The sequence below is a fragment of the Lepus europaeus genome, chromosome 20 (genome assembly GCF_033115175.1).
Source record: "Lepus europaeus isolate LE1 chromosome 20, mLepTim1.pri, whole genome shotgun sequence".
NCBI lineage: Eukaryota > Metazoa > Chordata > Mammalia > Lagomorpha > Leporidae > Lepus > Lepus europaeus.
This window is the reverse complement of record NC_084846.1, coordinates 6,454,816-6,482,722: the sequence shown is the minus strand read 5'-3', so window position 1 is coordinate 6,482,722 and position 27,907 is coordinate 6,454,816. Positions and strand designations below refer to the sequence as shown.

At 60.3% G+C, this 27,907-nt stretch overlaps 1 protein-coding gene across 7 annotated transcripts in view; it reads left to right on the top strand.

Annotated features, from left to right (window-relative positions):
• CRTC1 (CREB regulated transcription coactivator 1) overlaps window positions 1-27,907 on the top strand; it is a 58,281-nt gene that overhangs the window by 18,316 nt on the left and 12,058 nt on the right. For 4 of the 7 annotated variants that reach the window (XM_062178928.1, XM_062178925.1, XM_062178924.1 and 1 more), the window contains exons 2-7: window positions 11,982-12,098; window positions 12,969-13,016; window positions 14,407-14,544; window positions 15,479-15,540; window positions 16,977-17,071; window positions 18,188-18,273. In XM_062178928.1, coding sequence (XP_062034912.1) covers window positions 11,982-12,098; window positions 12,969-13,016; window positions 14,407-14,544; window positions 15,479-15,540; window positions 16,977-17,071; window positions 18,188-18,273 — 546 coding nt within the window. The remainder of the gene's footprint in view (window positions 1-11,981; window positions 12,099-12,968; window positions 13,017-14,406; window positions 14,545-15,478; window positions 15,541-16,976; window positions 17,072-18,187; window positions 18,274-27,907) is intronic. The other 3 variants (XM_062178927.1, XM_062178926.1, XM_062178923.1) reach the window with 1 other exon arrangement.

Sequence of the window (27,907 nt, the reverse complement as noted above, 5' to 3'; positions counted from 1 at the left end):
GTAACGGGGGCGGGCAGCGGGGCTGGTGCTGGGGTTTGGGGCCGGTGAGACCTGCGTTCCCCACCTCTGTGGTCCCCGGCACCGCCCAGCTCTGCACCTTCCGGAACCCGATGGCCTGCTTCTGGGGGAATGGGGTCAGGGACTCCCGGGGGGGGGGCTTCCGTCCAGGCCTCGGGTGAGGCCACGCAGCTGCCCCCCTGCAATGGGGAATGGAGCAGGAGCCCTGGGTCTGCAGCCTGCCCAGGAACCGTGGCTGGGACCCCCTCTCGGCCCAGGGTGGGCTCTGACGCAGGGGTGGGCAGGTGGGCTCTGTGCCTCCGCTCCCTGCGGGGGGTTGGGGTTTGGCTGGTAAGTGTCTGCCTGGACTCCTGGCCGTCGGTTTTCCGCGTGTCGGGAGAAGCCAGCAACTCTGATGTTTCAGTTCATTTAAAAAAGAAAAAACAAGATTGAAAAGTTGGCCAGCACTCCCCACTTTGTTGGATGCGCTCCTCAGACCTCAGGAAGGTCACAGCTGCGGCCACCGGGTGCCGGGCTCTGGCGTGGGCCCGTCCTGCCCCAGGGTCGCTGCCGGGCAGTTCCGCCCCTTCCCGGCGGCCGTGGGAGGGGCCCTGTGACGGCAGCCAGCCTCGTTCCCGGCGCGCACGCGGCGGCCACAGCAGCATCCCGGCCACGTGTTTGCCCGAGCTGCTGCGAACCCGGGGAGATCCTTTCCTTTCCCCTTGGTAGTTTTCTTCTACTGGGGCAGAAGACATGCAGGAGCAGCCATTTAAAAAGCTTTGAAGATTTGTTAGAGAGAGAGAGCAAGCGCGAGCGCTTCCATCTGCTGGTTCACTCCCCAGATGCCTCAACAGCCAGGCCTGGGCCAGGCCACAGCCGAAAGCCGGGAGCGCCATCGGGTCCCCCGCAGGGGGCGGGGGCCGACCACAAACCATCAGCACTGCCCCTCAGGCCACGCCTTAGCAGGAAACTGGGTCAGAAGCCAGAGCCAGACGTCAGAACCCTGACTGGGCCGGCGCTGTGGTTCAGCGGTTAACGCCCTGGCTGCAGTGCCGGCATCCCACACGGGCGCCGATTCGAGATCCGGCTGCTCCACTTCCCACCCAGCTCTCTGCTATGGCCTGGGAAAGCAGCAGAAGATGGCCCAAGTCCTTGGGCCCCTGCACCCACGTGGGAGACCTGGAGGAAGCTCCTGGCTCCTGGCTTCAGATCAGCGCAGCTCTGGCTGTGGTGGCCATTTGGGGAGTGAACCAGCGGATGGAAGACCTCTCTCTGTCTCTCTCTCTCTCTCCCCCCTCTCCCTCTCTCTCTGCCTCTCTTTTCTCTGTGTAACTCTGACTTTCAAACAAATAAATAAATCTTTAAAAAAAAAAAACAAAAACCCTGACCAGTCTCACCTGCTCAGCTAAGTCCCAACCCCCAGGTCGGCCACCTGAGAGTGATGAGCACCACTGCCCCCCCCCCCAGTGGCCGCCCCTGCTCCCATCTCTGTGGAGTTTTGCCTGTTCTGGACTTTTCCATGGCGTCACTCACTGAGACAGAGACATCTTGGATCCACTGGTCCACTCCCCACATGCCTGCAATGGCTGCGGCTGGGCCAGGCCGAAGCCGGGAGCCAGGAGCTCCCTCCGGCCCCTACATGAGTGGCAGGGCCCCAGCACTCCAACCATCGCTGCTGCCTCCCAGGTGCAGTTGTAGGGAGCTGGATTGGAAGTAGAGCAGCCGGGTCTCGAACCAGCGCTCGTTGGGGGCGCCAGCGCTGCAGGTGGCAGCTTAACACGCTTCTCCCCAGGGCCAGCCCTCATCAGGGTTTCCGGTCGGTACCCAGGAGTGCAGTCCCTGTGGCCGGCAGAGGAGCTGCCGAGGGCCTCCACGGTCTCTGCTGTGCCCCTGCGGCTCTGCGCGCTCCCGCGGCCTCGCCCTCCCCCACTTCCACACCATGGTCACGGACGCTGCTCCTCTTCCAGTGGGCGGGATGTGCCAGTAAATCCACCCAAGTGAAAATGCCTGCAACCCACCTCCCCCGCCCCCCTTCATCCTGGCGTGGTGCAGAGTCGTGGCCGCGGGGTCCCTGGGAGCTGCACTCACTGCCGTTGTCCCGAGAGGGGCTTTCGTCGGGCGCCTGTGTCACCCCGGCAGGCCTCCTGTGGCCTCCTGTGGCCTGCAGGGGCCCCAAGGCCCAGGCCCCCCAGGCAAGAGCTCGCAGCTGGGCTGTGCCCGGGCAGGGAGCAGAGCAGGGCTGCCGGGTGCGGCGGCGCCTGCGGGTGGGCGGGGCTTCCTGTGCCGCCGCTCACCCAGGGCTTTTCCAGGTTCGCTGGGTCACAGCAGGTGTCAGTGGCCGCCGTGCGTGTGGTTGCCTCGTTGTTCTCACTTACTGGGGAGGCAGCGCGCCATCTGCTGGGTCCCTCCCCAGATGCCAGGCCACAGCCGGGAGCCACCGCCTGCCGCCTCCCAGGGCGCGCTGAGCAGGACGCTGGAGGGCCAGAGCCGTGTCTGTCAGTCCTGGTTGCTCTGTTTCCAATCCAGCTCCCTGCCAATGCGCCTGGCAAGACAGCCCTGGCGGCCCAAGTGCTGGGGCCCCTGCACCCACGTGGGAGACCGGATGGAGCTCCTGGCTCCCGGCTTCATCCCGGCCCAGCCTCAGCCGTTGTGGGCATTGGGGGGTGAACCAGCCATGATGGAAGGCCCCCCGCACCAGGCTCCGTCTCCTTCGCTCTGCCTTTGGAGTTAATTAAAAAAAAGAAAAAGAAAAGAAAAAACAAACACCAGCCTGTCCATTTCCACACCGTGGCTGTTGGTGGTGGTGTGAGAGCGTCTGTGTGGACGCGGGTTTTCGCTCCCCAGGAGCATCCTCTGGGAGTGGACTTGGCGGGTCACGCGCCAACCCCGCGCGGTGAACCTGCTGTGGAGCCAGAGCCGCCCGTCAGCTCAGTAAGGGGGAAACCTGGGGGTGTGTTGGAAACAGGAAGTGCCACCCTAAGCTGGACGGACAAGGAAAAGGCCCAAGGCCCACGTCTCCAGGCGGTGGGGAGACCTGGGCGGAGGCTGTGCAGGCGTCCGGCTGGGAGGCGGCACAGGCTGGGACCAGGGACAGGAGCGGCCCAGGGCTCCGGAGGGCGGGCTGAGGGGGGAGGGGGGCCTCTGTCCCTGCTGCCTGCGACCCGTCCTGCACAGCGAGGCTGGTCCCGGCCCTGCCCGCATCGGGAGGAGTCCCCTGGACGGACGGAGCGAGCTGCGGGAAGCCACTGACCCAGAAAGTGGTCTGAGGACAGGGACACAGCCGAGGACCGGCCCCAGCCGGGACTCTGGCCCCTTGGAGCAGGCGCTCGGGGCGGGGCCGCGCAGGCGCCCGAGGGGTCCGAGCTGGGCGCTGTCCGGCCCAGGACCCCAGGTCGCCGGACGACTTTGCGTGAGTTTACGTAATCACTCCCGTCGCCGAGCCGAGTCGAAAAATTGGAGCAGAAAAGCTATTTTGGGCCGGTGGTAATGAGGGCATCGGGCTTTTGTCTTATCTTCTTGGGGCCCCTGCCGTCCTGGGGCAGGGCGGGGGTGCAGGCGTCTGCCTGGGCGCTCTCAACCCAGACCCCACGCCACGCGGTTCGCAGGCAGCATCTGCGCGGGGGCCCTGGCGGGCGGCTGACCCCAGGCGGAGGAAGGCCGGGCCTCTTCCTCCCCCTCCTGGGCCACCACATCTGGGTTTCTGACTTCTTTCCCTGAGGCTGGGTCAGGCACCTGTCAGAAACCAGGCCTGACATTGTCAAGACGGCATGTCGGCGTGGGCGGCGCCGGCCTCGGCTCCCTGCCCGGGCCGCGGGGCCGCGGGCGGGGGAGGCAGCCTCCGTGTGGAGCGGCGGCCTCCCCGGCTGGTGGTTTGGGTGATGAGATTTAAAATTAAACTGCAAGGGATCTGTTCCCCCGGCTGCAAATAGAGAGGCGCAGAGCGTGCCCCGAGGCTGGGGCGGGAGCGTGGGGGAGTGTCGGGGAGTTCTGGAATGTTCTCTCGCGGTGTGACACGCACGCACACACGTGCATGGGGCCTCAGCCTGCCCGTCCCGAGGCCGCTGTCACCAGCTGGGTGACTCGGAACAGCAGAAGTGGCTTCCCACGGCTCAGGGAGACGGAAGGCTAAGTCTAGTTGTCGGGGGCGGCCTGGGGGCCCTGCCTGGCCTGCAGGGTGAGCTCCCAGGTCCCCCAGTCCATTGTCCACAGCCTGCTCCCCACCTCCCCGGCCTGCCGCACTCCCGGGAGGCCACCGGCAGAGGCTGTCATGTGCACACACACACAGTTGGGACGGGGCCTGCGTTTCTGGGGGACACAGAAGACCCGCAGCTCAGCGTCCACCAAGCACACCTTCCTGGCCCTTCCTAGGGGCCCTGGCTCCCCCCACCTTCACCTCACATGCAGTCCTTTCCCGGGCCGGCGTCCCCGCACCCTCCACAGAGGGTGAGCAACAGAGAGGGAGAGACAGATGGAGATCTTGTCCCTGGTTTCCACAGCGGCCAGGGCTGGGCCGGGCTGGAGCCGGGAGCCGGGAGCACCATCCGGGGCTCCCACGTGGGTGCAGGGGCCGAGCACTCGGGCCACTGCTGCCTGCCAGGGTGCGCATGCGCAGGGAACTGGACGGGAAGGGGACGAGCCAGGACTCGAACCCGGCACTCTGGTGTGAGACGTGGGCAAGCCAAGTGGCTGCTTAACCGCTGTGCCCGGAGCCAGCCTCTGGACTCGCCTTTTGATTCTTTTTTGCACGAACTTTGCAAAGCACCCTCGTGCATGGTCACAGAGGTTGACCGAGAGCCCCCAGCCCGGGACTCTTGGCACAGAGTTTTGGGTGAGGATTGGCTGGGACCGGGGAGGTGGCCGCTGTCCTGTCTGCGGCCGGGCTGTGCAGGTGCCTTGTTCTGCGCTCTCACTGGGATTCTTTTCGTTTTCAGGCTTAAAAAAAAGGCATAGAGAGGGGGGAGCAGGTGTGGACTGGGCGTGGCGGCAGATCTGTGATGAGCCCAGCTGCGGCCCTGGGTGGGGGCTGTTTGGGACTTCCTGCTTGTTGGCCTGGGAAGGGGGGGCAGCAGGGTGTGCCCCGGGTAGTGGGGGGAGCCACGTGTTGGGGTGTCCTGGAGCTGTTGCCACAGAGAACCAGCAAGGGGCAGGCTTCCAACCCCAGAGCCGTCAGCGCTCTGGAGGGCAGAAGACCAAAGTCCCAGCGTCCCTGGGGGCTGCCCTCCCTCCAGAGGCTCCCGGGGGTCCTTCCCACCTCTCCCACGCAGGAGACCGGGAAGGAGCTCTTAGCTCCCAGCTTCAGCCTAGCCCAGCCCTGGCCATTTGGGGAGCGAACCAGCCCGGGGTGGGGGCGCTGCTCCCGGAGAAGCCCCTCCCCCCAGGCCCCGTCTCCCAGACAGACCCCAGAGTCAGGAGGAGAGCCTAAGAAGCTGCTGCCGCCGTGCCCACCCCCCCAGCCACCATGAGTATGGGGAGGTGACCGGCACCTCCAGGACCTGCTGCCGTGGCCCAGGGCTGTGATCACGTGGTGGGCGTGTGTCTGAGAGGCCCCGCCCACTGCATCTCCATCTCCTCCCTGCTGCGGGGGCCTTGGGCAGCCATGGCCGACCTCCGTGTCTGTGCCCTGTGTAGCTCCTGGGGTGGCTGTGGGGGGATCTGGCAGAGTCTTCCAGGGAGGTGCCAAGACCCCCACCCGGCAGGGCACCATGAGGCCGTCACTGCCCCCAGCCGTCTGAGTGTGGCCTTCCCCCCACCCTCTGTAGTGGCCGCCCGGAAGCTGGCCTGTCCTGTCCCCACGCCCCCAGATCCTGCCCAGGCTCCACGCCGCCCCCGATCTCCTCCCCGACCCCCCTTGCTGGGTCCCTGCCATCGTCCTGCCCCACCGACTAGACCCGGAGCCCCTGCCTCCCCCAGCGGGGGACTCACTTCCAGGGCCCCCTGTTCCCAGGCACCAGCCCGGGGCCGAGCGTGGTGGGGAAGGGGCTGGGTTGGCCTTGCAGACCGCAGCGGCAAACCCTGAGGACCCCTGGTGTGATAAGCCCACAGCGGTGTGTTGGCGTATTTGTGTATCGGCTCACGTGAGGGCGGCCTGGTTCCCTCCTGAGGCTCCCGGGGGAGAATCGGCCCCAGCTGCCCCTGGTGCTCCGGGCCTGGTGGCTGCTCCCCCTCTGTCCCCGTCTGCCTGTCCTCTTGGTCACTGGTCAAGGGACCTCCCCGAGCCCAGATGACCTCCCACTCACTGCTTCAGCCGAGGTCACCGTGGAGCCTGGGCGGGCATGGCCTTGGGGAGGACGTGGTTCGGTCCTATATGGGGCTGCCCTGAGCTGCTGGGCTTGAAACCTCTGTGTCGCCTGCCTTTGCCAGGTGGACAGCTGTCCCCGCCAGCCGTCGCCTGCCCCCGTGAGCCCGCGCGTCCCTGTACGTTCAGGCGCCTGAATCCACAAACGACCCCCACGGCCTCCTGCCTGTCCTGCCCTGGTCTCTCCAGGCCCATGCGGTGCCCCTGGGCGTGGCCAGCCCTGGGTCCTCCCTGAAGACTTGAGGGGTGGGGCTCCCCGGGGCTCCACAGCTCCGACCCTGGCTGCAGGAGGAAGCCCTAGGCCCCTGCTGCCAGGCACAGTGACCCGTGGGATAGACACAGGCAAGGGGGCTTTGGGCTGGAGGGTCCCCTGACCCTGCCCAGTTCAGATGCTGAAGCCCCACCCCCCAGCACAGGGGGCCTTTAAGGGGCCCCCGCGGGCCTGGACCTCGGACCTGCAGCCACCATGACCGTGAGAATGGACGCGGTCGTCGGGGCAGCCCGGTCTCCGTACGAGGGGCCTTCAAGCCGCGTGCAGCAAATGGAGTTGAAGGCAAAGCTGATTTCAGTGCCTCCTGCCCAGCGTTTGAAATCCATGCACACGGGATGGGGGGTCTTCGCAAAGCCCGCGGAAGATACTTTGTTATGAAAAAGCTAGGCACGAGTTTCCAAGTGTTTTTTTTTTTTTTTTTTTTTTTTTTTTGGCAGCCAAATCAATTTTTTCTCTCTCTCTCTCGGATTTATTTACATTTATCTGGACGAGTCAGAGAGGTAGAGAGGGGTCTTCCATCCCTGGTTCACTCCCCAAAACCACGACGGCCAGAGCTGGGCCCATCCAAAGCCAGGAGCCTCCTCCGGGTCTCCCACGCGGGGGTGCAGGGCCCAAGGACTTGGGCCATCCTCCACTGCTCTCCTAGGCCACAGCAGAGAGCTGAACCAGCGCCGTATGGGATGCCGGTGCTGCAGGCCAGGGCTTTAAGCGCCATGCCACAGCACCGGCCCTCAACTTCTCTCCTGATTCTGTGTTTCCCCATTAGGTTTTGGGGGTCTCCTTGTATTTCTGAGGCCTCCGGAGCAGGCTGGGGCAGGGGTGGAGCCGCTGTGGAAAGTTCCTTCGAGGGAATGGTGGGTGCAGGGCGCAGGGTAGGACCACGCGGCCCAGGGGTTGGGCAGCCAAGGGCGTCTAACCAGGGGGACTCCTGGAACATTCCGGAACGAGGGCAGGAGGCCGCCCTGCCGGCCGGCTGGGGAAAGCTCAGAGCGGAGGCCAGGCCGCCTCAGGCAAGCCTCGGTTTCCCCACTTTGAAGACAGGGGGGTGCAGCTGTGTCTCCCTGCCCTGGGCGCTCGGCCAGCCGGCAGGGCCGGGGTCGCCTCGCTGGGGGGGGGCTCTTCCCCAGGCGTGCGGGGGGCAGGGGGCGCCTCTGTGCTGCAGCGGCCCCCCGCAGGACAGGCCTTGGCAGCGGCTGAGAGCCTGATTAAAGGCATTCCGAGGCCGCTGTGTTTGTGTGCTCCGCTCTCTGTTTACGCTTGGGAGACCCAGGAGGCCGCTTGAGTGGGGCTGGGGGCTGGGGGCCTCCCGCCCTCCTCCCTCCCTCCACGGTGATCCCCTCCTGTGCGCGCTTAATGGTGTGCCAGGCGCTGTCAGCCAGCCTGGGGACCCATGTGTGCCGGGATGGGGGTGGGGGCGGGGGCGGTCAGAAAGCTGACAGCCAGCCAGCGTCACCCCAGATCACACCAGAAACCTAAATGCAAGAGCTCAAGCCTGCACCGACCCTGTGAGGCCGGCGGGTGGTACAGGGCCAGGCTGCCACTGCGACCCCAGCATCCCACTGCCGAGCACCCCAGTGCTGGGGCCCCCGCCTCCCACGTGGGAGCCCTGGATGGAGCGCCCAGCTCCCGGCTCCAGCCTGGCCCAGCCCTGATTGTCACAGACATTTTTGGGGAGTGAACCAGCAGAGGGAAGATCTCTCTGTCACGCTCTGCCTTTCAAATAAATAAATAAATAAATGCATCCTAAAAGGAACTCAACAACCGAAAAAGAGCAACCCAGGCAGCCCGATTTGAGTACGCACAGAGGACGGCTCTTTGTCCAGAGAGGCTGTGCGCAGTTTGCACGCGCGGAAACGGTGCTCAGAACCCCAGCGAGCAGGCGGGCGGAGTTAGCCTGAGCGCCGGGATCCTGCTCTCCTCTTCTAGTTCCAGCTGCCTGCTCATTTGTGCTGAGGGCCAGCAGGTGGCCCCATGGGAGTGGAGTTCCCAGCCCCGGCCGTTACAGGCTTTGGGGAGAGGAACCCAGAGTGGGAGCTGGCAGCTGGCCCCCTGGGAAGTGCTTTTCAGGCAGAGGCATTTGGCCGTGCAAAGGCCCTGGGGCAGTGGGTGGGTGTGCGGCTGGGGGGAGCAGAGGACCGGACCATACTCGCCTTGCCAGTGAGAGGGGAAACTGAGGCACTCCCGGAGCCCACAGCTCCTCCCTTCCTGCCCCGCACCGCTTTGCCATCGCCTGCCTGCTCCCTGTAACTTCATGGTCGGTTTCCATGGTGATGGTTGCCCAGCCCCAGAGCAAGTCACCAGCAGCCAGGGGTGTGGCCATGTTCTATGTTGGGGGAGGCCGGACCCTCGGGGCTGCCCCAAAATGTCATCTCGGCCCACAGAAGTAGCTATAGTCCCATCACTCCAGGCTGTCCTAGAGCCTTGGCCGTGGGACCCCCCCACGCAGGGGCTTGGCGGTGAGTGAGGCACGGGTCCCAGCAGCAAGGGGGGGGTGTCAGGGAGATCCGAGAAGTCACCTTTAGAGGGGCCCCTGCGAGCAGGGCTGGGCACGGGGTGTAGCACAGCTGTGTCGCAGTGTGGGGGTCCCCTGCCTAGAAACAAGGGGCCCACGGCCAGGGCGTCTCTGTGGGAGACTGGTCCCTGGGCCCCCAGTCATTCAAGTCACCGACGGCCCAGGTGCCACTCGCTCCATGGGCAGCCCTGGCTCCCCTGCTGAGCCCTGCTTTTCCCATCTGGAGAATGGGCGCCCCCTTGGAGGCCTGGAGCTGGCCGTGCACGGCCCCTCCTCGGGCCTCACGTGGAAGGAGGGTCCTGGGGTGAGCACGTCCGGATCGGGGGGCCTTGAATCCAGCGGCAGCTGCCGGGGGTCTGGTTCCAGAGCCCCCCAAAGACAGCAGACTCCTCAGCCGCTCCCGGGACCTCAGCCGGGGACGCCGTCGCACGCCACGCTGTTTAGGGGACGGTGGCCAGGAGAGGAGTCCTCACGCTTTCAGTGCGGGCGTGGTTCCTTTTTTTTTTTTTTTTTTTTAAGATTTGTTTATTTGAAACGCAGAGAGGGAGAGATGTCTCCCATCTGCTAATGCAGTTCCCGCGTGGCCGCAGCAGCTGGGGCTGGGCCAGGCCACAGCCGGAAGCCGGGAGCCAGGAGCCTCCTCCGGGTCTCCCGCGTGGGTGCAGGGGCCCAAGCACCTGGGCCATCTTCCGCTGCTTTCCCCGGGCGCGTTAGCAGGGAGCTGGATGGGAAGTGGAGCGGCCGGGGCTCGAACCGGCAGGGTGCACACGGGATGCCGGCGGCACAAGCGGTGGCTTCGCCCACCACAGCGCCGGCCCCATGCACAGTCCCTTTTTTCTGAATAGTTTGTTAGTGGTTGGTTGAATCCGTGGACGCAGGGTGGGCTGTGTTGTCACATGAGAAAAGACAGGACAGGAAGGGGAGGCGGCCACGTCACAGCAGAGGCAGGGACTGGAGCCCTGTGGCCGCAGACCAAGGGGCTCCTGAGCCCCAAGCCTCCTCCCCTGGATCCTGCTGGGCGCTGGCCGATGCCTGTGGTGTGGGCTTCAGCCCCCAGACTAGGACACAGTGCAGCCCCGGGGCTTTGAGCCCCCCAGCCTGAGGTCCTGCAGCACAGGCCCCCGAGGCTCCTTGCATGCCCAGATCTGGGGGTGGCTCCGGGCCCTGGGGTGGGGGCTGGAGGAATCCTGGTGGTGCCAGCCAGACCTGGGAGAGACATCAGCCTCCAGGCTGGGGGACACGCGACCCAGGAGCAGCCGTCCTTGCCCTCCGACCCCTCCAGCCCCCAGAGCCTGGCCCTACTCGGACATTCGGGTCAAACCCAAGAGCAGGCTGCCACTTGGGACACCTGCCTCAGGAGTCGGGAGCGGAGCTGGGGCTCCAGCTCAGGCACCGCGCCCTGAGACTTCACGGCCGGCACCAGCACTGCCCTCGTGTCCAGGTCACCGGGCAGGGGCCGGGACGAAGGCCAGGCTCCTGGCCCAGGGCAGAGCTCCACGCGCAGCCGAGGCGGGGACCCTGGAAAGATCGTGGAAGGCAGACTTAGGAGGTCGTACATTTGGGTGCAAGAGAAAGCCTGCGCTATCTGAGGGCCTTCGGGACGTTAATGGGAGCGAGTGTTCAGCTCCTTCCTGTAAGCATTGGGTCCCCTACAGGAGAGGCAGCAGCCGCACTGCAGGGCCCGGGGTCCCGTCAGAGCAGGCGGGGAGGGGGGCTAGGACAGCAGAGGGCCCTGGGCCCTGCCAGCGCCCTGTGGGTCCCGTCCCGGGGGAGCCGGCGGTTCAGCTCACCGTAAGAAGTGTGTGGCGGGGGAGCACTTCCTGTGTCACACCCAAGCCATGCGTGCACACGCGTACCTGTGTCTACGACTTCCTGTGGGGAGGGAGAGGCCGAGGCGCAGCTGGGATTGCCCCTCTGGGACCGCTGGATCCACAGGAAGCCGAGGGGACACGCTCCTGCCGCAGAAGGAGCGTGGGGAGGCTGCAGGGTGCCCGCAGTGACTGTGCCCAGGCATGGGTCTGGCCAGGGTCGGGCCGTGGGGACCTCGCCCCGCAGCCGCCCCCACCGTCACAGAGCTGGCCCGTGGGGACCTCGCCCCGCAGCCGCCCCCCACCATCACAGAGCTGGCCCGAGAACTCACGCGTGGCCGTGTCCAGAGGCAGCCTGGGCCGCCCAGGCACACGAGGCTGCTCGGACTCCTCGTGTACACAGCAAACAGCTGTTTACCTGGGCCAGGCGCTCCACCCGGGCGCTCAGCCAGTTCCCGAACTTCCCTTCCTGCTCCAGCGCCGTGGCTCCCCCGGGAAGCTGGGGACGGCGTGGGAGAGCCTTGCTGTGCACACAGCATCCCACCCTGGCACCCGCCCCTGCCAGGCTAGAGGGCCCAGGGCACGCGCCCGCCCTGGGGACATCCCGAGGGTCAGAGGCCGGGCTGCTGCTGGCAGAGGACAGCGCTCACTCGAAGGGGAAGTGGCCAGTGTTAGCATCCTCCCGCCGGTCAGGGAGCTCCAGGCCCCTGGTGCCGGGGCTTAGCTGGGCCCGGGGTCCCCGAGGTCAGCAGGACTTGCAGAGGGCGCCTGGAGACCCGTGTACGGCGGGGCTGCGTCCCACCTGAACCAGATGGGGTCTGGGGAATTCCCCAGCCACCCTGTCCCCACGTCCCCGCGAGGGGTGGGGCCTCCCCGCCCGGGCCTGGAAAGCAAGTTTCAGAGTGGGACCCTGGAATGCCGATTCCCCTTTGTCGCAGCCTCTGGGGAGGTGGGCGGCGGGGTCGGGGCGGCTGCCGGGGCTCCGGCTTTGCCAAGCGGCTGGCGCCCAAGTTCAGGGTCGTGGGTCACTGCCACCTCGGCGGCCCGGCACCTCGGCTTTGTTCCTGCTCAGGAAGTGCCCCCACCCCTGTCTCGCAGCTCCAGCTCCAGAAGTCACAGTATCTGCAGCTGGGCCCGAGCCGCGGCCAGTACTACGGCGGCTCCCTACCCAATGTGAACCAGATCGGGAGCGGCACCATGGACCTGCCCTTCCAGGTGAGCCCCCGGCCCCCACCCCAGGACACGCTGCCCTGGCCAGGTCGCGACACGTGCGTGATGGACGCAGTGGGCAGCTGGGGTCACCGAGAGTTGCTGCAGCCTTCCCTGCCCCCCCCGCCCCCCCCCCGCTCCTTTTCCGTCCTGTGGATGGGAGGAGGCAGCGTGGCCCCACTGGGGTTCACCCGCTCGGCGGACGGCCCCCCTGACCGCCCACGGTCGTGTTCAGCAGCCGCTACACCTGTTGGCCGGCTGTGCGGCTGCGGGCTCGCTCGGGGCCTCGGGGGCTTGGCTCCGTCCCGCCTCTCTAATCCACAAGCCCAGCAGTTCTCAGAGGGAGGCCGGGCCGCCGACCCCACTTGTCTACAAGTGCTTCCTGGCAGCCGCCCACACAGCGCGGCTCCTGCAGGCCGCGCAGGCCGCCGGGAGCATCCTTATCGTAAATAACCAGAGATAAGGCTGGCCGAGGCCCTGGCTGCCTCCCGGTCTGCAGGTGCGAGGGGGGCGGGGTGGGACGGGGAGCCGGCCTGGGCCCACCCACCTGTCTCCCATCGGGCGCTGAACGCAGGCCCAGGGCTCAGCACCCCACTCAAGTCACCCCAGCCGCAGCCCCTCTGGGAGGGGACAGGGTCCCCCAGGCTGGCCCTGGGGGGGCACCCTGCTGGGCTTCTGGGGTGCCACAGTGAGCGTCCATGCAGCGGCACCACTGCCGACGGCTGTGCCCTTCTTGGCTGGTCCCCCCTTCCTCCCTACCTCCCCCCCAGCTCCAAGTGCGTCCCCGGGCGCCCCCCTGACAGCCGTGCGTGGGGGCCGCCTCGGGCCTGCTCCTGCCCGCCGGGAGCTCAGAGTGTTGATTCTTTGCATTTTCAGCCCGGCGGATTTCTGGGGGAGGCCCTGGCAGCGGCTCCTGTCTCTCTGGTAATGAGCCCCCAGGCTGGGGCCGCGGATCCCCAGCACCAGCCCCCGAGACCCCGCCATGCGCGCAGGCACTGGGCACCCCGAGCTCCCCGGGAGCCGGATCCGCCCCGTGTCCCGGTCTAGGGAAGTGCGTGTGGTCACGCTGAGGGCCCCCCTGGACTGCTGGGCGGCCGCCGCTGCTGCACCTCCCGGGCCGGGGTCCCCCCAGGCAGAACCCAGCATGTGCCCCCCACGCTGCATGGGCCGGCCTTCTGAACACATGCGCCCCAGCCGGCACGGGGCAGCCGGCCCGGCTCTGTTCTGTCTCTGGCTCTGCTTCAGCCGCCTCGGCGCCCCCACCTCCGCCCCACGCCCGCCCCCGGGCTTCAGGGACCTCTGGGGGAAGAGGCACAGCCCCGCCCACCCGCGCCTCTGCCCGATGGCGAGGTTCCTGCCCCCACTCAGGCGCAGGCCCGCCCACCCGCGCCTCTGCCCCCCGCTCAGGGGCAGGCCCGGGCCATCAGGACCCCGCTGGGCCCCCCCGGGGTGCGTGCAGAAGCACAGTGGTTCTCCCGTTAGTCTCCTGGGGGCAGGGACCAGGAGCGCTTCTGCCCGGCTGCCCAGAGAAGATGGACTCGGGGCGGGGGTGGACCAGATGGCCAGAGAGGCCGAATGTGCCCAGAGCCAGTGAGGGCGGCCAGTCTCCTCCTGGCCGTGTGGCGAGCAGGCCGTGCGGGGCCAGGGCGCAGAGTGCAGGCCCCCACCGGCCCCCTGGGGTGCGGAGCCTGCTGGGAAACGGGATCTGCCAGGGGGCCCTGTGCCAGCCCCGGGTGCTGGAAGGTGGCCCCGTCCGGCCAAGCTGCAGGCAGGCTCTGGGAGGTGCCTGCACACGGCTGGGGGGGGGGGGGCTCAGCTAGGAGGCCTCCCCAGAGCGAGCGCTTGGCCAGGTGGGCCCTGCAGCGGTGCTGGGCTGGAGGCCCCCGGCCGGCTCTTGGCAGGCCCCTCCGGGGGTGACGTAGGGGAGAGGAGGCCGGCCAAGCCCGGGGAGAGAGGGCGGAGGCCTTTCTGCACCTGGCGAGGCTGGGGAGGAGGGCTGCTCGGCCGTCTGCACCCCTGGCACCCCGGCCGGCGCTGGGCCCCGCCCGAGCTTGTGCCGCCCCTGCCCTGCCTGGCCCGTGCATGCCGGCCGCAGTGCACGCCACCAGCCTGGCTCCTGGGAACCGCCCCCGTCCCGGCTCGTGCAACCCCTCCCCACACCCCAGTGCTCAGAGGGCCGGGGAGCTGGGGCCACAGGAGGACACCCATCCCCAGCTGGGGGGTGATGACCCAGGGTGTGTGCGCTGAGGGGCCCGAGCCACAGCCAGTAACTGGTGTTCGGGTCTCTCTCTCTCTCTCTCCGACTCCCATCCAGACACCCTTCCAGTCATCGGGCCTGGACACCAGCCGGACCACCCGGCACCACGGGCTGGTGGACAGAGTGTACCGGGAGCGCGGCCGGCTCGGCTCCCCGCACCGCCGGCCGCTGTCGGTGGACAAACACGGACGCCAGATATCCTTCATCCCGGAGCGCGAGGGGGCGGGGCCTCGGCAGCGGCTCTGGGGCCCCCGGCGTGCCCAGCGGGCTCTGAAGGAGCTGCCCGCCCTCAGTCCTGGGGATGGAATCAGAGCGGCACCACGAGGGAGGTTTGGGCAATCCAGGGAGACACCCTGGAGAAGGGGGTACTGCAAGCCAGGGAGCCTTTGGCCAGGCTTGGGGACTAGAGGAACATGGGAAGTAGCTCCCAAGGCAAGTGAGGCCGCCCCACAGGGCGCTCAGGTGCCCAGGGCCATGGGTGGGTGCCCACGGGCGCTGCGGAGGCCAAGGCAGTGGGGCTGAGGGCCGGCTCTGTGGGACTCGGATCGAGGGATGCTTCGTGTCTGCCAGACGCTAACAGACCTGCCTCGCTTCCTCGCGGAGGGCCCCTCCCCACTCCCCCACTCCCCAGCCCCTCTTGGTGCTCAGCCAGCCGGCCCGGCACTGGCGTCCGAGCGGCCTGCGGTTGCTCCAGGAGCCCCGCTCTGCGGAACAGAGACGGCCGCTCTGCTCCGGCTCTCACTTCCGCGGGGCCAGGGAGCTCAGCCAGCTGGGCTGAGGCCGTGTCCTCGGGGCCCCGGGAGCCACCTCGGCAGCCCGGAATCGAGAGTGGAGACGGGGGTCAGCTGCACTCGGCCCCGCGGCAGGGCCTTGGACGGGCGCAGGCCGCACGTGTGCTCGCAGGAGGAGAGTGCTGACTGCGAGGTGGCCGGGCCGCGCCCCCGGGGAGCCCCTGCCGGGGCTGCTCCCGCCAGGCAGGAAGGGCTGGCGCGCCCCCCGCTGGCCTCAGCTGTTTGCAGGCCCCGGCTTCAGGGACTCGGAGCCACGAGGCTGCCCCGGGGGCTTCCAGCGAGCTGGGGCAGGGGGTGGGGTCCGAGCCTGCTGCCTGGGCCCCTTAACTCTGGCGCACGCCGACAGCTGCCCCTACGGCACCGTGTACCTGTCGCCACCCTCGGACACCAGCTGGAGGAGGTCAGTGGCCACGGGCGGGAGGCGGAGCGCGGCTCTGGGCTTTGGTTCTGCGGGGAAAGCCAGCGCACGGTCCCTCCAAAACGCCAAAGCCGAGAAACGTCCAGACGCTTCTGAGCCCGGCCCTCGCCCAGCCACACGGAGCTTGCGAGCTCTGCAGGCCTCAGCCTTTTCCTTTTTTTTTTTTTTTTTAAACTAAATTTGGGTTCTTGCATGTTCAGTGTGTCTTTCACTTCATATGTGGTTAAAACCATCCCCCCATCGGTTCACTCTCCGGACGCCCTGAGCCCAGTCGAGGTCTCCCATGTGGGCGGCAGTCACCTGCCGCCTCCCAGGGTGCGCATGCGCGGGGAGCAGGCTGGGCCAGCCCACCACCTGCAGCGCCAGCCCCGCAGATCAGAGTGCGGCGCAAGTCCCGGCTGCTCCGCTTACATCCGTGCGCCTGCTAACGCGCCTGGGAGGTGCCAGGGAGGTGCCAGGGAGGTGCCAGGCTCAGTGCTTGGCCCCCTGCCACCCACGTGGGAGACTCGGATGGAGCTCCAGGCTCCTGGCGTCAGCCTGGCCCAGCCCTGGCTGTTGCGGCCATTTGGGGAGTGAACCAGAGGGAAGGTCTTCTCTCTCTGTCCCTGTCCATTTTGAATCAGTAAATTAAAACACAGCGGTAGTAGAGGCAGAAGCGGAATCCTGGGGAGTCCGACCTGGGATTTGTGGGCGTCCCAGGCGGCGCCTTAGCCATGTGCCGAGGACCCAGCCCACGGTGGGTGCCACGTTAGGAGCCGTTTTGGGCAGTGCCAAGCGGCCATGGAAAACGTGATCGTGGATGGACCGCACCCTTGCATTAGATGAGGAAAACACGTTGATGCACCTCAAGGAAAAACAGTAATCCGCCCGCACGCCGCGCACTGCAAGACGGAAAGCAGCCGCGGGCCTGGGGCCTCAGACGGCCGCAGCCCCGAGTGTCCTGAGGTCCAGAACCCCCGGACAGCCCAAACGGGACGGTACTGTCCTGTGTTTGCAGTAGAGAACAAGTGTATCGGTGCGGTCGCGACACAGTGGCTCAGCGCTCGGCTCCTGGGTTTGAGTCCCGGCCCTGGCTCCCTGCCGCCCGCCTGGGAGACCCGGAAGAAGCTCCAGGCTCCTGGCTTTGGCCAGGCCCAGCCACAACCGTGGCCACGGTGGGGAGTGAACCAGCCCGGTGGAAGGTCTCTCGCTCGCTGTCACCCTGCCTTTCAGGCCGGGAGCTCCGTCCGGGTCTCCCTGGGTGCGCGTGAGCAGGAAGCAGAGTGGAGCCCCTGCCGCCGCCCACCCGTGTGCTCGCGTGGCTTTCTGGCCGCTGCAGGAGTTTACAGAATCGACCCGGGACCCCCGAGCTGGGCTGTCGCCAGTGTCCTGGGCGGGGCAGGACTGGGGGGCCCAGCTCACCGTCTTCTCTCTGGCAGGACCAACTCCGACTCCGCCCTGCACCAGAGCACAATGACGCCTGCCCAGCCCGAGCCCTTCACGGGGGCGGCCCAGGACGCGCACCACAAAAGAGGTGAGACCGGCGGCCTCGGGGGTCAGCGGGGGCCCGGGGCGGACAGGCCCTCCAAGGAAGACCCAGACTCTGCCGTGGGTTAAGGGGTGGGGGCCCAGGGAAACTTTGGGCGGGGCAGGGGCTGAGTGAACTGGGTTTTGAAGAGTGCTTAGGAGTTTTCTAGGCAGAGCCATCCACCCTGTACGTGCATGTTGGCTTCTGTTCAGGGAAACACGGCAGAGCAGGCCATGGCTGTGCTCGAAGCCCTTCTGGTTTGCCTCCCCCAGGCACCTGTCCTGGTGCATCAGACGGAGGCCGTTTCAAGCTCAGGCTCCGAGCCTGCCCTGCGGCCGGGACAGAGCTGCGCCAGGGGCCTTGGCTCCGCTCCAGGGCTGGGCCCAGAGGCAGCGTCCTGGGGCCCTTTGGGGGACGTCCTGGCCCGGAGGGCAGCGTTTCCGTGGGTGTGACTATCCCAGCACGCAGAAGGGCGTCCTGTCCCGTCGGCATGATGACGACGCCAAGGCTTCCAGACCCCCTGGGGCAGGGGAGGGCGGCTGCAGGGCCTGCGTGGCAGGAGAAGGCCACGTCCCTGCAAGCTTGGAGCCCAGCCTTATCCAGGACCCCGGCGCAGTCTGGGAGATGGGCCGGGGTGCAGACTTCATCTCCCCGCACCTCGGAGGGCCCAGGTGGTGCCAGGGCGGGGTCAGCCTGGCTGCACCCCCCCAGCCTGGTTTCCAGTGGGGCCTGACTCCGGGCTCAGCAGACAGGAGACGGGAGGGAAGTGCTTGCTCTCCGGTGGACAGAAAGGGCCTGGATGGAGGCCTTCAGGCACGGCTGGTTCCAGGCCCGCCAGAAGTGCCCAGCTACCTGGTCCCTCTCTCCTGCTAACTGACCGCGTGGGTGAGTCAGTCCAGCCTCAGCCCCCACCGTGCTTGGTGCTCATGGCTCAGGAGGGCCTCGGGTGCTGGACATCGGTCACCCAGACCAGGGAACAGGTGGCCCCGGAGTGGCAGGTGCAGAGCAGCAGGCCCAGTGGCACCACACACAGAGAGCCCCGGGGCGGCCCCCCCCGCCGTGCCACCGTGGGGACTGCAGAGATGTCTGATCCCCGTCTCCCCCTCCCGTCCGCGCCCCCAGTCCTACTATTGACAGTCCCAGGAATGGAGGAGACGCCGGCGGAATCGGACAAGAACCTTCCCAAGCAAGCGTGGGACGCCAAGAAGGTGAGGGCTCCCGGCTGTGGGGCGCGATCCGTTCCTTCCACAGTGCGCTGGAGCCCCTCCCCCCCAAGGGGACCTCGCTCAGATCTCCCGGCGCCCAAGGCCGAGAACCCCGTGGGGCCGCGGAACACCAGCGGCAGACCCGTGAGGTGGGGGAAAGCCCGGGGCGGGTCAGGGGAAAGGGGCAGCCACGTGGCCTGCTCGCCCCCCAGCCCCGCTCCGGGGCAGGGCAGAGGTGCCGCGCCTGCGTCAGACCCGGTGAGCGCACTCCTGAGGAATTCCACGGCCCCAGCCACAGCCGAGGGGCGGGCAAGCAGGGACTGCTCCCGGAATCCCCGGGTGTTCACGGGAGGGTGCGAGACCCTGTGTGCGCGGGCGGCGCCTCAGAGACAGACACCTGGTCGCAGGCACCCCGTCCAGCCCAGGTCCCGGCCCGGCCGCCGCTGCACTCCGCCCCAGCTCCTGCTAATGCACCTGCCAAGGCGGAGGAGGCGGCCCAAGTGCCTGGGCCCCTGCGCCCACAGGGGCGACCAGGGTGGAGCTCCTGGCTCCTGGCTCCGGCCCGGCCTGGCTCTGGGCATGCGGCCACTGGGGAGTGAACCAGCAGATGGAAGATTCTCTCTCTAACTCTGCCTTTCAAAGGAATAAATAAATCGTAGAATTAAAAAAAAAGATCAGCTTAGGGCCGGTGTTCGGCCCCGCAGCGGAAGTCCAGGTGAGGGTGCCTGGGTCCCACATCCGAGCCTGCGCGCATGGGGGGCTGCGGCGAGCCTTGACCAGCAAGGCACAGAATTAACGGCACGAAGATCCTTCTTCAATCACGGTTTATTGAGACGCCACTTGGTTGTCAGTACAGATGTAGGCGGAGAGGCGCTAAACACATTTCTTCCACTGCTTATGTACCCATCCCCTGTCCCAGTACATAGTCAAACATTATCTTAAGTCTAAACATGGCGAAAGAGCAGCACAATACAGACCCACAAAAACAGGAAACTTTAGAGTAAACATGTCTTACCAGGGGAGCAGGAACTGGCCCTGTTAAACATTAGTGCCTTCACATAGACACTTATCTAAAGCTGTTTGGGAGAGTACACAAGCAACTTTTACTCCAGCACGTAGGCATGCAAGCAACTTTTACTCTAGCACGTAGGCATGCAAGCAACCTTTACTCTAGCACGTAGGCATGCTGCCACAGTTCCCCCTTTTTTGTTTTTTACAGCAAATGAGGTCTTATCCCCGATCAGGCCTTCACCTCATGATGTGCTGGCCGATTAAGGGGCGCCTGTGCTCAGGGATACTCCCATTCCGGTGCAATGAGCAAAAGCTCTCGGAGTGCTAAGGCAATATCCCAGATGAAAGAATTCCTTATCAGGTGCAATGGCACTATGGCCCCTGAGTGCAAGGACATTCTTTAAGCTTCTTTAAACATGTTGAGCCAAACCGCGGGGGAACTGCCTGCCTCAATTGCAGCCATTGCTTGCAGGAGAGCAATTTTTTCGCGCTTGCGGCTCCGTACTAATCGGAAAAGAACAAAAAGAGTACACAATAGCCCTGATAGTAATACAGCTCCGAACAATCCAACCCCCACCCATTCTTTGAACCATTGTAACCCCTGTAATATATAATCAGAAAACCCTTTCAGAGTGACAACAGATGCTCTAGTTTTATTTAGCTGCAAAATCATGATAGTAAGATTTTGCTGAAGTTCCCCAAATTCCATAGACCAGTTCCCTGATAGATAAGACCCAAGTTTTCTTGACTCATTTAGAGAGGCTGGATATGGCGTAACACACATATGGTGCAGTCTCTGAACGCAACCTAGGCTGGTGACTTCAAAAAGATCTTCCATAGCTGCTTGCAGCAAGTCCATGCGTTTATTTAATAGTAGCACCCCTGAAGCCAGATGATCATTTATGCGTTCCTGGACAAATAGAGCGTCTGATGATCTTTTTACGACGTCATTAATAGTCTGCACAGTTTGAACAGTGGAAGCCATGGCCACTCCCGCCGTAACAGCCGCTGCGGCAGAGGCGACAATTGCCGTTACAATGGCTATAACCCCAAAGTCCCGTGGCTGTCGAAACAAAACTGCCAGAGGAAATTCCTCTGGGTCAGCCACTACTGGTATAGGAACATAGGTAGGTACACGCATTACTACCATAGTTTTCTGAGTTCCATTTCAACACTGGGTTAAATAGCATGTATCATTTCCTGTACATTCTATTATCGTCCCATTATCTTGTTTATCTGTCAAAAGAAAAATAAAGGGAGGATCGACACAAACATGACTAGACAGGAGGCTCATATTATGCAAAGAATGCGATGTAAAGTTACTGAGTACGTGACTAGTTATGTTATAACTGCCACTAGCATTATAGAGGCTTATATTAATAGAATCAAGCCTTGCCAAAGGGGACAAATCCATACTAGCTCCACGTCTATTCCACAATACCCAGGAGGCTAAAGGATTGCCCGCTCTGGGTTTCTGATATAATTTGAATTTAGGAGAAAATTTATACGGTTCTTGGGTTTCTACATTTTCTGTGCAATCACCAAATCGCGGGGGATAGCTGAATTCCCGAGTGATGCACTTTGGTACAGGTCTAGATATGTTCCATGAAGCACTGGAATTGGTTCCTGTCTGTATTAAAAAAGGAACTGTTATGTTGACTGTGATCAGGAGTGTAGTGACATTAGCCACGGTGCTATTACCTCCTCCTCCTGTTTTATTTGTGCTCCCTAGAGCAATCTTTGTAAGGGCCTCGAGCAACATTGGGATCGAGAGGTCAGGATTTAGATATTTAAAGGGATCATATATCCAACTAAGGTTATATGAAAGAATCTGTATACAGGGACTCTGCGAGTTCATAGAAAAACACAAGCTATTATAGAGGGTAACATTAGTGGCATTATATCGCATTTGTTGCATATTTTGTGGTGTTTTGCACGGTATTTCTAACTGACAGTCTCTATTATACAATTGAGGAAACATCTTATCACTAGAGAACACTGGCTTAGGTATTGGCCATGTTCTCGCAATGGCCCACAGGGTCACATCCTTTGATATCGTCATGGGAAATGTCAACCATAGTCCCATCAGTATCCATGTCAGACGTTTCATTATCATGCCTCGTGTTCTCTTGTCGTTCCTCTTCTTTCTTATCTGTCACTCTCCTTGTCAGTCTTTTTGGAATCCAGATCGGGTCTGGTCGTTCCTGCGGAAAAACACAAATTGCTCCCCTGGATCTCTGTATCACAGGATCCGGGCCATACCATTTGTTATCTAGTACATCTTTCCACATGACCTTTTGGCTAGTTTGTACAGGATTTTTTGTATGCCTCATAGCCGCTGATTCATTCTCTGTATTAAAATGTAAGAAATTGAGAGTGTATAATGCAATAGCGAGGCGTTCTCTGGGGGTTGCATGGAGCGCAATTCCCCCTTTCTGTTTTTGCAATGTTTCTTTTAGGGAGCGATTAGCGCGCTCCACAATGCCTTGGCCTTGAGGATTATACGGTAGGCCAGTTTTATGAGCTATTTGCATTTGTGACATAAAGGTAGCGAAGCCTTTTGAAGTATAGGCGGGCCCATTGTCAGTTTTTATGAGGGCAGGCTTTTCCCAAGCTGCCCAAGCCTCAAGACAATGAAGTTTTACCTGTGCTACACGTTCCCCAGACAAGGAAGTGGCATGAATGACACCAGAATATGTGTCCACTGAGACATGTACGTATTTTTGCCTACCGAATTTTGGGATGTGTGTAACATCCATTTGCCATAAGGATAAAGGTTTTAGTCCCCTAGGATTAACACCAGAATGTGGCGGATGGAGGAATATTGCACAATCTGGACAGGCCTTTACAATTTGCCGAGCTTGTTCTCTGGAGATATGAAAGCGCAAGCGCAGCGTATTAGCTGGAACATGAAAAGAGGCATGAAAGTTTTTTGCTAGGTCAACAGAAGTCAGAGATACAAAGACACTATTACGGGTTGCGATATCTACCTTGGCATTAGTTTTATTCATAGGTTCAGGGAGGCCAGAATGAGCTCTTATATGGCCAATGAAAAAGGGCATACGTCTAACCAGGATAGCTTGCTGGATTTGTCGAAATATTGGGGCTACCGTGCTATGCGACTGTATATGAGCTACAACCTCTAGTGAACGGACAGCATTTACCACATATTGGGAATCTGAGATAATATTAATGGGTTCATCTGAAAATGTGTGAAATACTGTTAATACCACTAAGCACTCTACCACTTGAGGGGCGTTAGGGCGAAAATGAAGAATCACAGGCTCTGAATCAGTTGTAGCATACGCTCCACGACCAGTCTTGGAACCATTAGTATAAATAGTTGTTGCAGCTGGAATGGGTTTGCTCTTTGTAAGTTTAGGAAAGTAAACTAAATTTCGCTGCACAAAAGTTAATAATTTGTCCGCTGGCAAGTGATTATCAATTACACCTGAGAAGGCAGTTAGAACAATAGGCCAAACATTAGTGGTACCGGCAAGAGTCTCAATTTGTATTTGAGTATAAGGTACAATCAGCTCATCAGGATGTTTACCAAAATGCATTGTGTAAAACTTGAGACCCAGAAGAGCATAATGAGCTACTAATTTAGGATAATACCGCAATGTTCTTACACCCGCTGAATTACCATGTATCCACCATAAAGGAGCATTTTGCCACACCACTCCAGTAGGTGTAGTGGGCGTAGCAAGAATGTATAGTAGTAATTTTTTAGACGGATCAAACCTATATAGTTGGGCTTTACTAATGGCCTTTTCTACGAGTTGCAGAGCTTTAACGCCCTTAGGAGTAAGTTGACGAGGAGAGGCAATATCTGGATTGCCCTCCAGAATAGAGAACAAAGGTTGCAGGTCGTTTCGGGTCAGCGGTAAATATCCACGTAGCCAATTTATGTTTCCTAGCAGTTTTTGAAAATCATTTAGTGTGTATAGGTTTTGAGTGCTAATGCAGAGCTTCTGTGGCCGAATGGAAGTTGTAGTAATTTTTGCTCCTAAAAATTGCACCACATTAGATTGTTGTATTTTTTCTGGGGCAATAGAAAGACCATATGTGTTAAGGCAGGAGGAGAGCAATGCAAAGGCCTTATCTACTAATTGCTGTGAATGAGCTGTGATAAGAATGTCGTCCATATAATGAATGATACGGACTTGTGAAAACTGTTTTCGTACTGGTGCGATAGCCTGATTAACATATAATTGGCAAAGAGTAGGGCTATTAGCCATGCCTTGAGGCAACACTTTCCATTGATACCTTGTGTCAGGCATTTTATGATTCTCTGAAGGGAGAGTAAAAGCAAATTGCTCTCGATCTAAAGAATGTAAAGGTATGGAAAAGAAACAATCCTTAATGTCTACCACTAGCATAGGCCAGCCCTTTGGAAGGGAAGACAGAAGAGGCAGTCCTCTCTGTACTGGTCCCATCAATTGCATCTGTCTATTGACTGCTCGCAGATCATGCAAAAGCCTCCATTTGCCTGATTTTTTTTTTATGACAAAAATTGGAGTATTTCAGGGCGATACTGAGGGCTCTATATGTTCTAACATCAGCTGCTCTTGTACAAGTTCTCTAGCGGCGGCGAGTTTTTCACGACTGAGGGGCCACTGGGGCACCCACACTGTCTTATTCGTATTTCAGGGAATACGTAATAGCTTTTCCTCAGTGGCCCCTAGGAAAAACCCACGCCTTTGCGGTCTGTTTTTTGAACTAACTCCACCGGTTTTGATATACCCTGAAGATTTTTCCCTAACCCTTTATTGGGTATATATCCTTGTCTTGCCATGATATTTTTGCTAGTCTGCGAATACTCATTAGTCAATATGAGTTTCATCTGGGTTTGTATATCCCTACCCCATAAATTTATAGGTAAATCTACCACAAAGGGACGAAAGGTGCCTTGTTGTTTATCGACTGTTCAGTGGAGTTCCTTAGAACTTATTTCTGGAGCCTGTCGATATCCCAATCCTACCAAGTCTTGAGAGGCATGTTGCAAAGGCCATCCCTTTGGCCAAAATTGTTTGCTCATAACACTACGATCTGCTCCTGTATCCACTAAGCCTGAAAAATGTTTACCCTCCACCTCTATCTGTAACATTGGTCGGTCATTTAATTCCATGCTTAGACATGCGAGATCGATTCCTGTAGATCCAAAACCAGATGCGCCACGGTTATGTGACCGGGCGGGGTATTTTTTATGACCTGATTGCAGTATCAGAAGTTGTGCTACGCGATCGCCAGGGGAAATGGAAATTACTCCAAAAGGGGAGTAGCACATTACTTTAATAACACCCTCATAGTCAGGATCAATTACTCCTGGTAAAACAATTAACCCTCGTAGCGTTGATGATGATCGTCCAATGATTAATCCTGCGGTATTTTTTTTTAATGGGCCCTGCATGTCTGTATCTATTATCTGTACTCCCATGCTCTGTGTTAATACCAAGCCGGAGGTGGCACGGAGGTCCAGCCCTGCGGAGCCCGCGGTTGCTCTGCGGACTTCGGGGGTGGCTGCATGGAAGGTTCCTGTAGTGCCCCATATGCTTTCGGGCCCTGGGGACGGGGGCCCCGATATCCGTTTTTTGACTCCTTTTTTATTGTCTCGAGGGGTTGTCTATTAATGTCTTTTACTGACCTACATTTATTAACCCAATGCTTCCCCTTTTTGCATCTGGGACAAGTGCCAGGTATTTGTCGCACAGGATTGTTATGCTCCTTTTGTTCTTTACAATTTTTCTTAAAATGACCAATTTTCCCACACTTAAAACATGCACCATTATTGTTATTACGTTTTGTTGCAGTTAAAATAGCAGCAGCAAGCCCAGCATTAGTTAATGGTCCCCCAATTTCCCTACATGCCTTCAACCAGGCTTTTAGCCCTTTTCCTTTCCATGGAGTTATGGCTCGTTTGCAATCTTTAGTAGCTTGCTCATATATAAGCTGCTGAATTAAGGGCATTGAACTCTCCACGTCCCCAAAAATTTTTCCCGCTGCTTCCATCATTCTACCCACAAACTCTGAAAAAGGCTCATTGGACCCTTGAATAATTTTTGTTAAATTTCCCGAGACCTCACCTCTTTTGGGTAAAGTCTTCCAAGCCCTGAGATATATGTCATTAATCTGTCTGTATACTTCAAGGGGGTAGCGAGTTTGATCAGCCGCCCATTGTCCTTGTCCTAAAAGTATATCTGCTGTCCAATGCGGCTGACCATCCCGCACATTTTGTCTAGCCTGTGTATGTGCAGCATCGGTAACAATGGATCTGTAATCGAGATATTGTCCCGTGCTGAGGCTGCCTCGTGCAATCTCAAACCAATCTGAAGGTGTCATAGCATTAGTGGTTAATCGTCCTAACAAAGTTAAAGTATAGGCGGCATTGGAACCAAATTGGCGCGCGGCCTCCACTAGATCTTTTAACTGTTTATATGGTATAGGCTCATGAAATCGGCGTTGAGTTTGTTGTTCCTCAAATACCGGGAAGGCTGATGCCAATTGGGCCCACGTTTCCCTTTTAATAAAATGACTGCCTTTACTGTGCTTAACATAAGGGGGAGGGCGCACGCTAGCAGCCTGAATTTTATTATCTGCGCCCTGTTCCTCAGTCTCACTGAAATCATCATCCAAATCTTCTTTATACTGTTCCTCTTCTGCCAATCTAAGATCCTCAAACTCACTTAAGGCGGGGTACAAAGGTGCTGAAGGTTTTTCTTTTTCTGAGCTCAAAATTTTCTTCATTTCCTCGCGAGATCTCTTATCTTTTACCTTGCCTTTTCTTTTGGTATGTTCCCTCTCCTCTGTAATACTTTGTTCCGACCAACTATCCTGCTGGTCAGCTAGTGCTCTTCTCCCTTGTTTGATAATTTCCACATTTTTACCAGTTTGTAAGCAGGAATGTACCAATTTCCAAAACGGAAAGGTTCCTGCCCTAAGCGACCCCTTTTCTTTAGCCTGCTCCAAATCCTTTCCTAATTTTTTCCAACATTTTAAATTAATATCTCCAGTGTAAACAAACCAAGGGGCTTTCCTGTCTATATCTTCTAAAATTGTCTTTATTGTTTTTGTGGAAATTTTTAATCCCCTTTCTTTTAATAATGCTTGTATGGGATCCACGAAATTTTCACTTTCATGACTATTGGCAGTACCCATATCTATGATTCTAAAAGGCACTGTTTCCTTTTACTCTGGGCCGCACACAACTTTAGAACTAAAACAATAATAAGAGAGAAGGCAAAAATGATAATAACCAGGAGAAATTCTTCTAACATACCCTTCCTCGACGTCGACCCGTCTCCCGTGTGAAGTTCTGGACCTTACCTCTCCAGTCGTGCAATGTTACGCGTCTGGTTCGAGTTCCCGGGTTTCGGCACCAGCTGCGGCGAGCCTTGACCAGCAAGGCACAGAATTAACGGCACGAAGATCCTTCTTCAATCACGGTTTATTGAGACGCCACTTGGTTGTCAGTACAGATGTAGGCGGAGAGGCGCTAAACACATTTCTTCCACTGCTTATGTACCCATCCCCTGTCCCAGTACATAGTCAAACATTATCTTAAGTCTAAACATGGCGAAAGAGCAGCACAATACAGACCCACAAAAACAGGAAACTTTAGAGTAAACATGTCTTACCAGGGGAGCAGGAACTGGCCCTGTTAAACATTAGTGCCTTCACATAGACACTTATCTAAAGCTGTTTGGGAGAGTACACAAGCAACTTTTACTCCAGCACGTAGGCATGCAAGCAACTTTTACTCTAGCACGTAGGCATGCAAGCAACCTTTACTCTAGCACGTAGGCATGCTGCCACAGGGGGCAGCGGCCCATGCCCCAGTGCCTGGGCCCCGGCCCCGCGTGGGAGCCCTGGAAGGAGCTTCCACTCCGGCCCGGGCCCGGCCCTGGCTGTCGGCGCCAGGGAGAGCCAGCACTTGGGGGCGCTCTCTGTCTCTGTCTCCCTGTCAGAAACACAGTATTTTTTTTTTTAAATTTAAGTTCATTTTGGTGGAAAAAGTTTGAAGTCCTTGCATAGTTCCTGCATAGTCCGCACTTTCCGTACACGTGGGAAAGCCTCAGAATGCGCAGATTTCGAAATCGGCGCCGATCAGGCTGCTCCTGGAACTCACAACCCGCAGACCCCACGGCCTCCCCCGCTCCGCAGCGCGCGCCTCTGATTTCCACACGCAGAACAAAAACAAAAACACTTGTACACTTGTAGCATGAATTCTAAGGAAAGGAACCCAGCCAGAACGAGCCTGCCATGGCCACCTCCCCCCCACCCCCACCCCGGGCGTCACCTGTCACTCAAGAGCATCTCCGGTGTGGGCTGGAGGGCGGGGCTTGGAGAGGGCGGGGCCAGGGGCGGGGCACAGGGCAGTGGCAGGGGGCGGGGTTTGGAGAGGGTGGTGGCAGGGGGCGGGGAGTGGGGAGGGTGGGGCCATGGGCAGGGCACAGAGAGGGTGTGGCTGGGGCTGGCTCAGGGCCGTGAGGGGGGGCCAGAAGTGGAGAGGACGGTGGCCCGGGTTGGGGGCCTCTCCCCCTCCTCCTGGTATCTGTCCCATTGCCCAGGTAGCACTCACCCGGGCTCCCCCTGTGTGCTGGAGCCTCAGCCCCTGGGGCCCAGC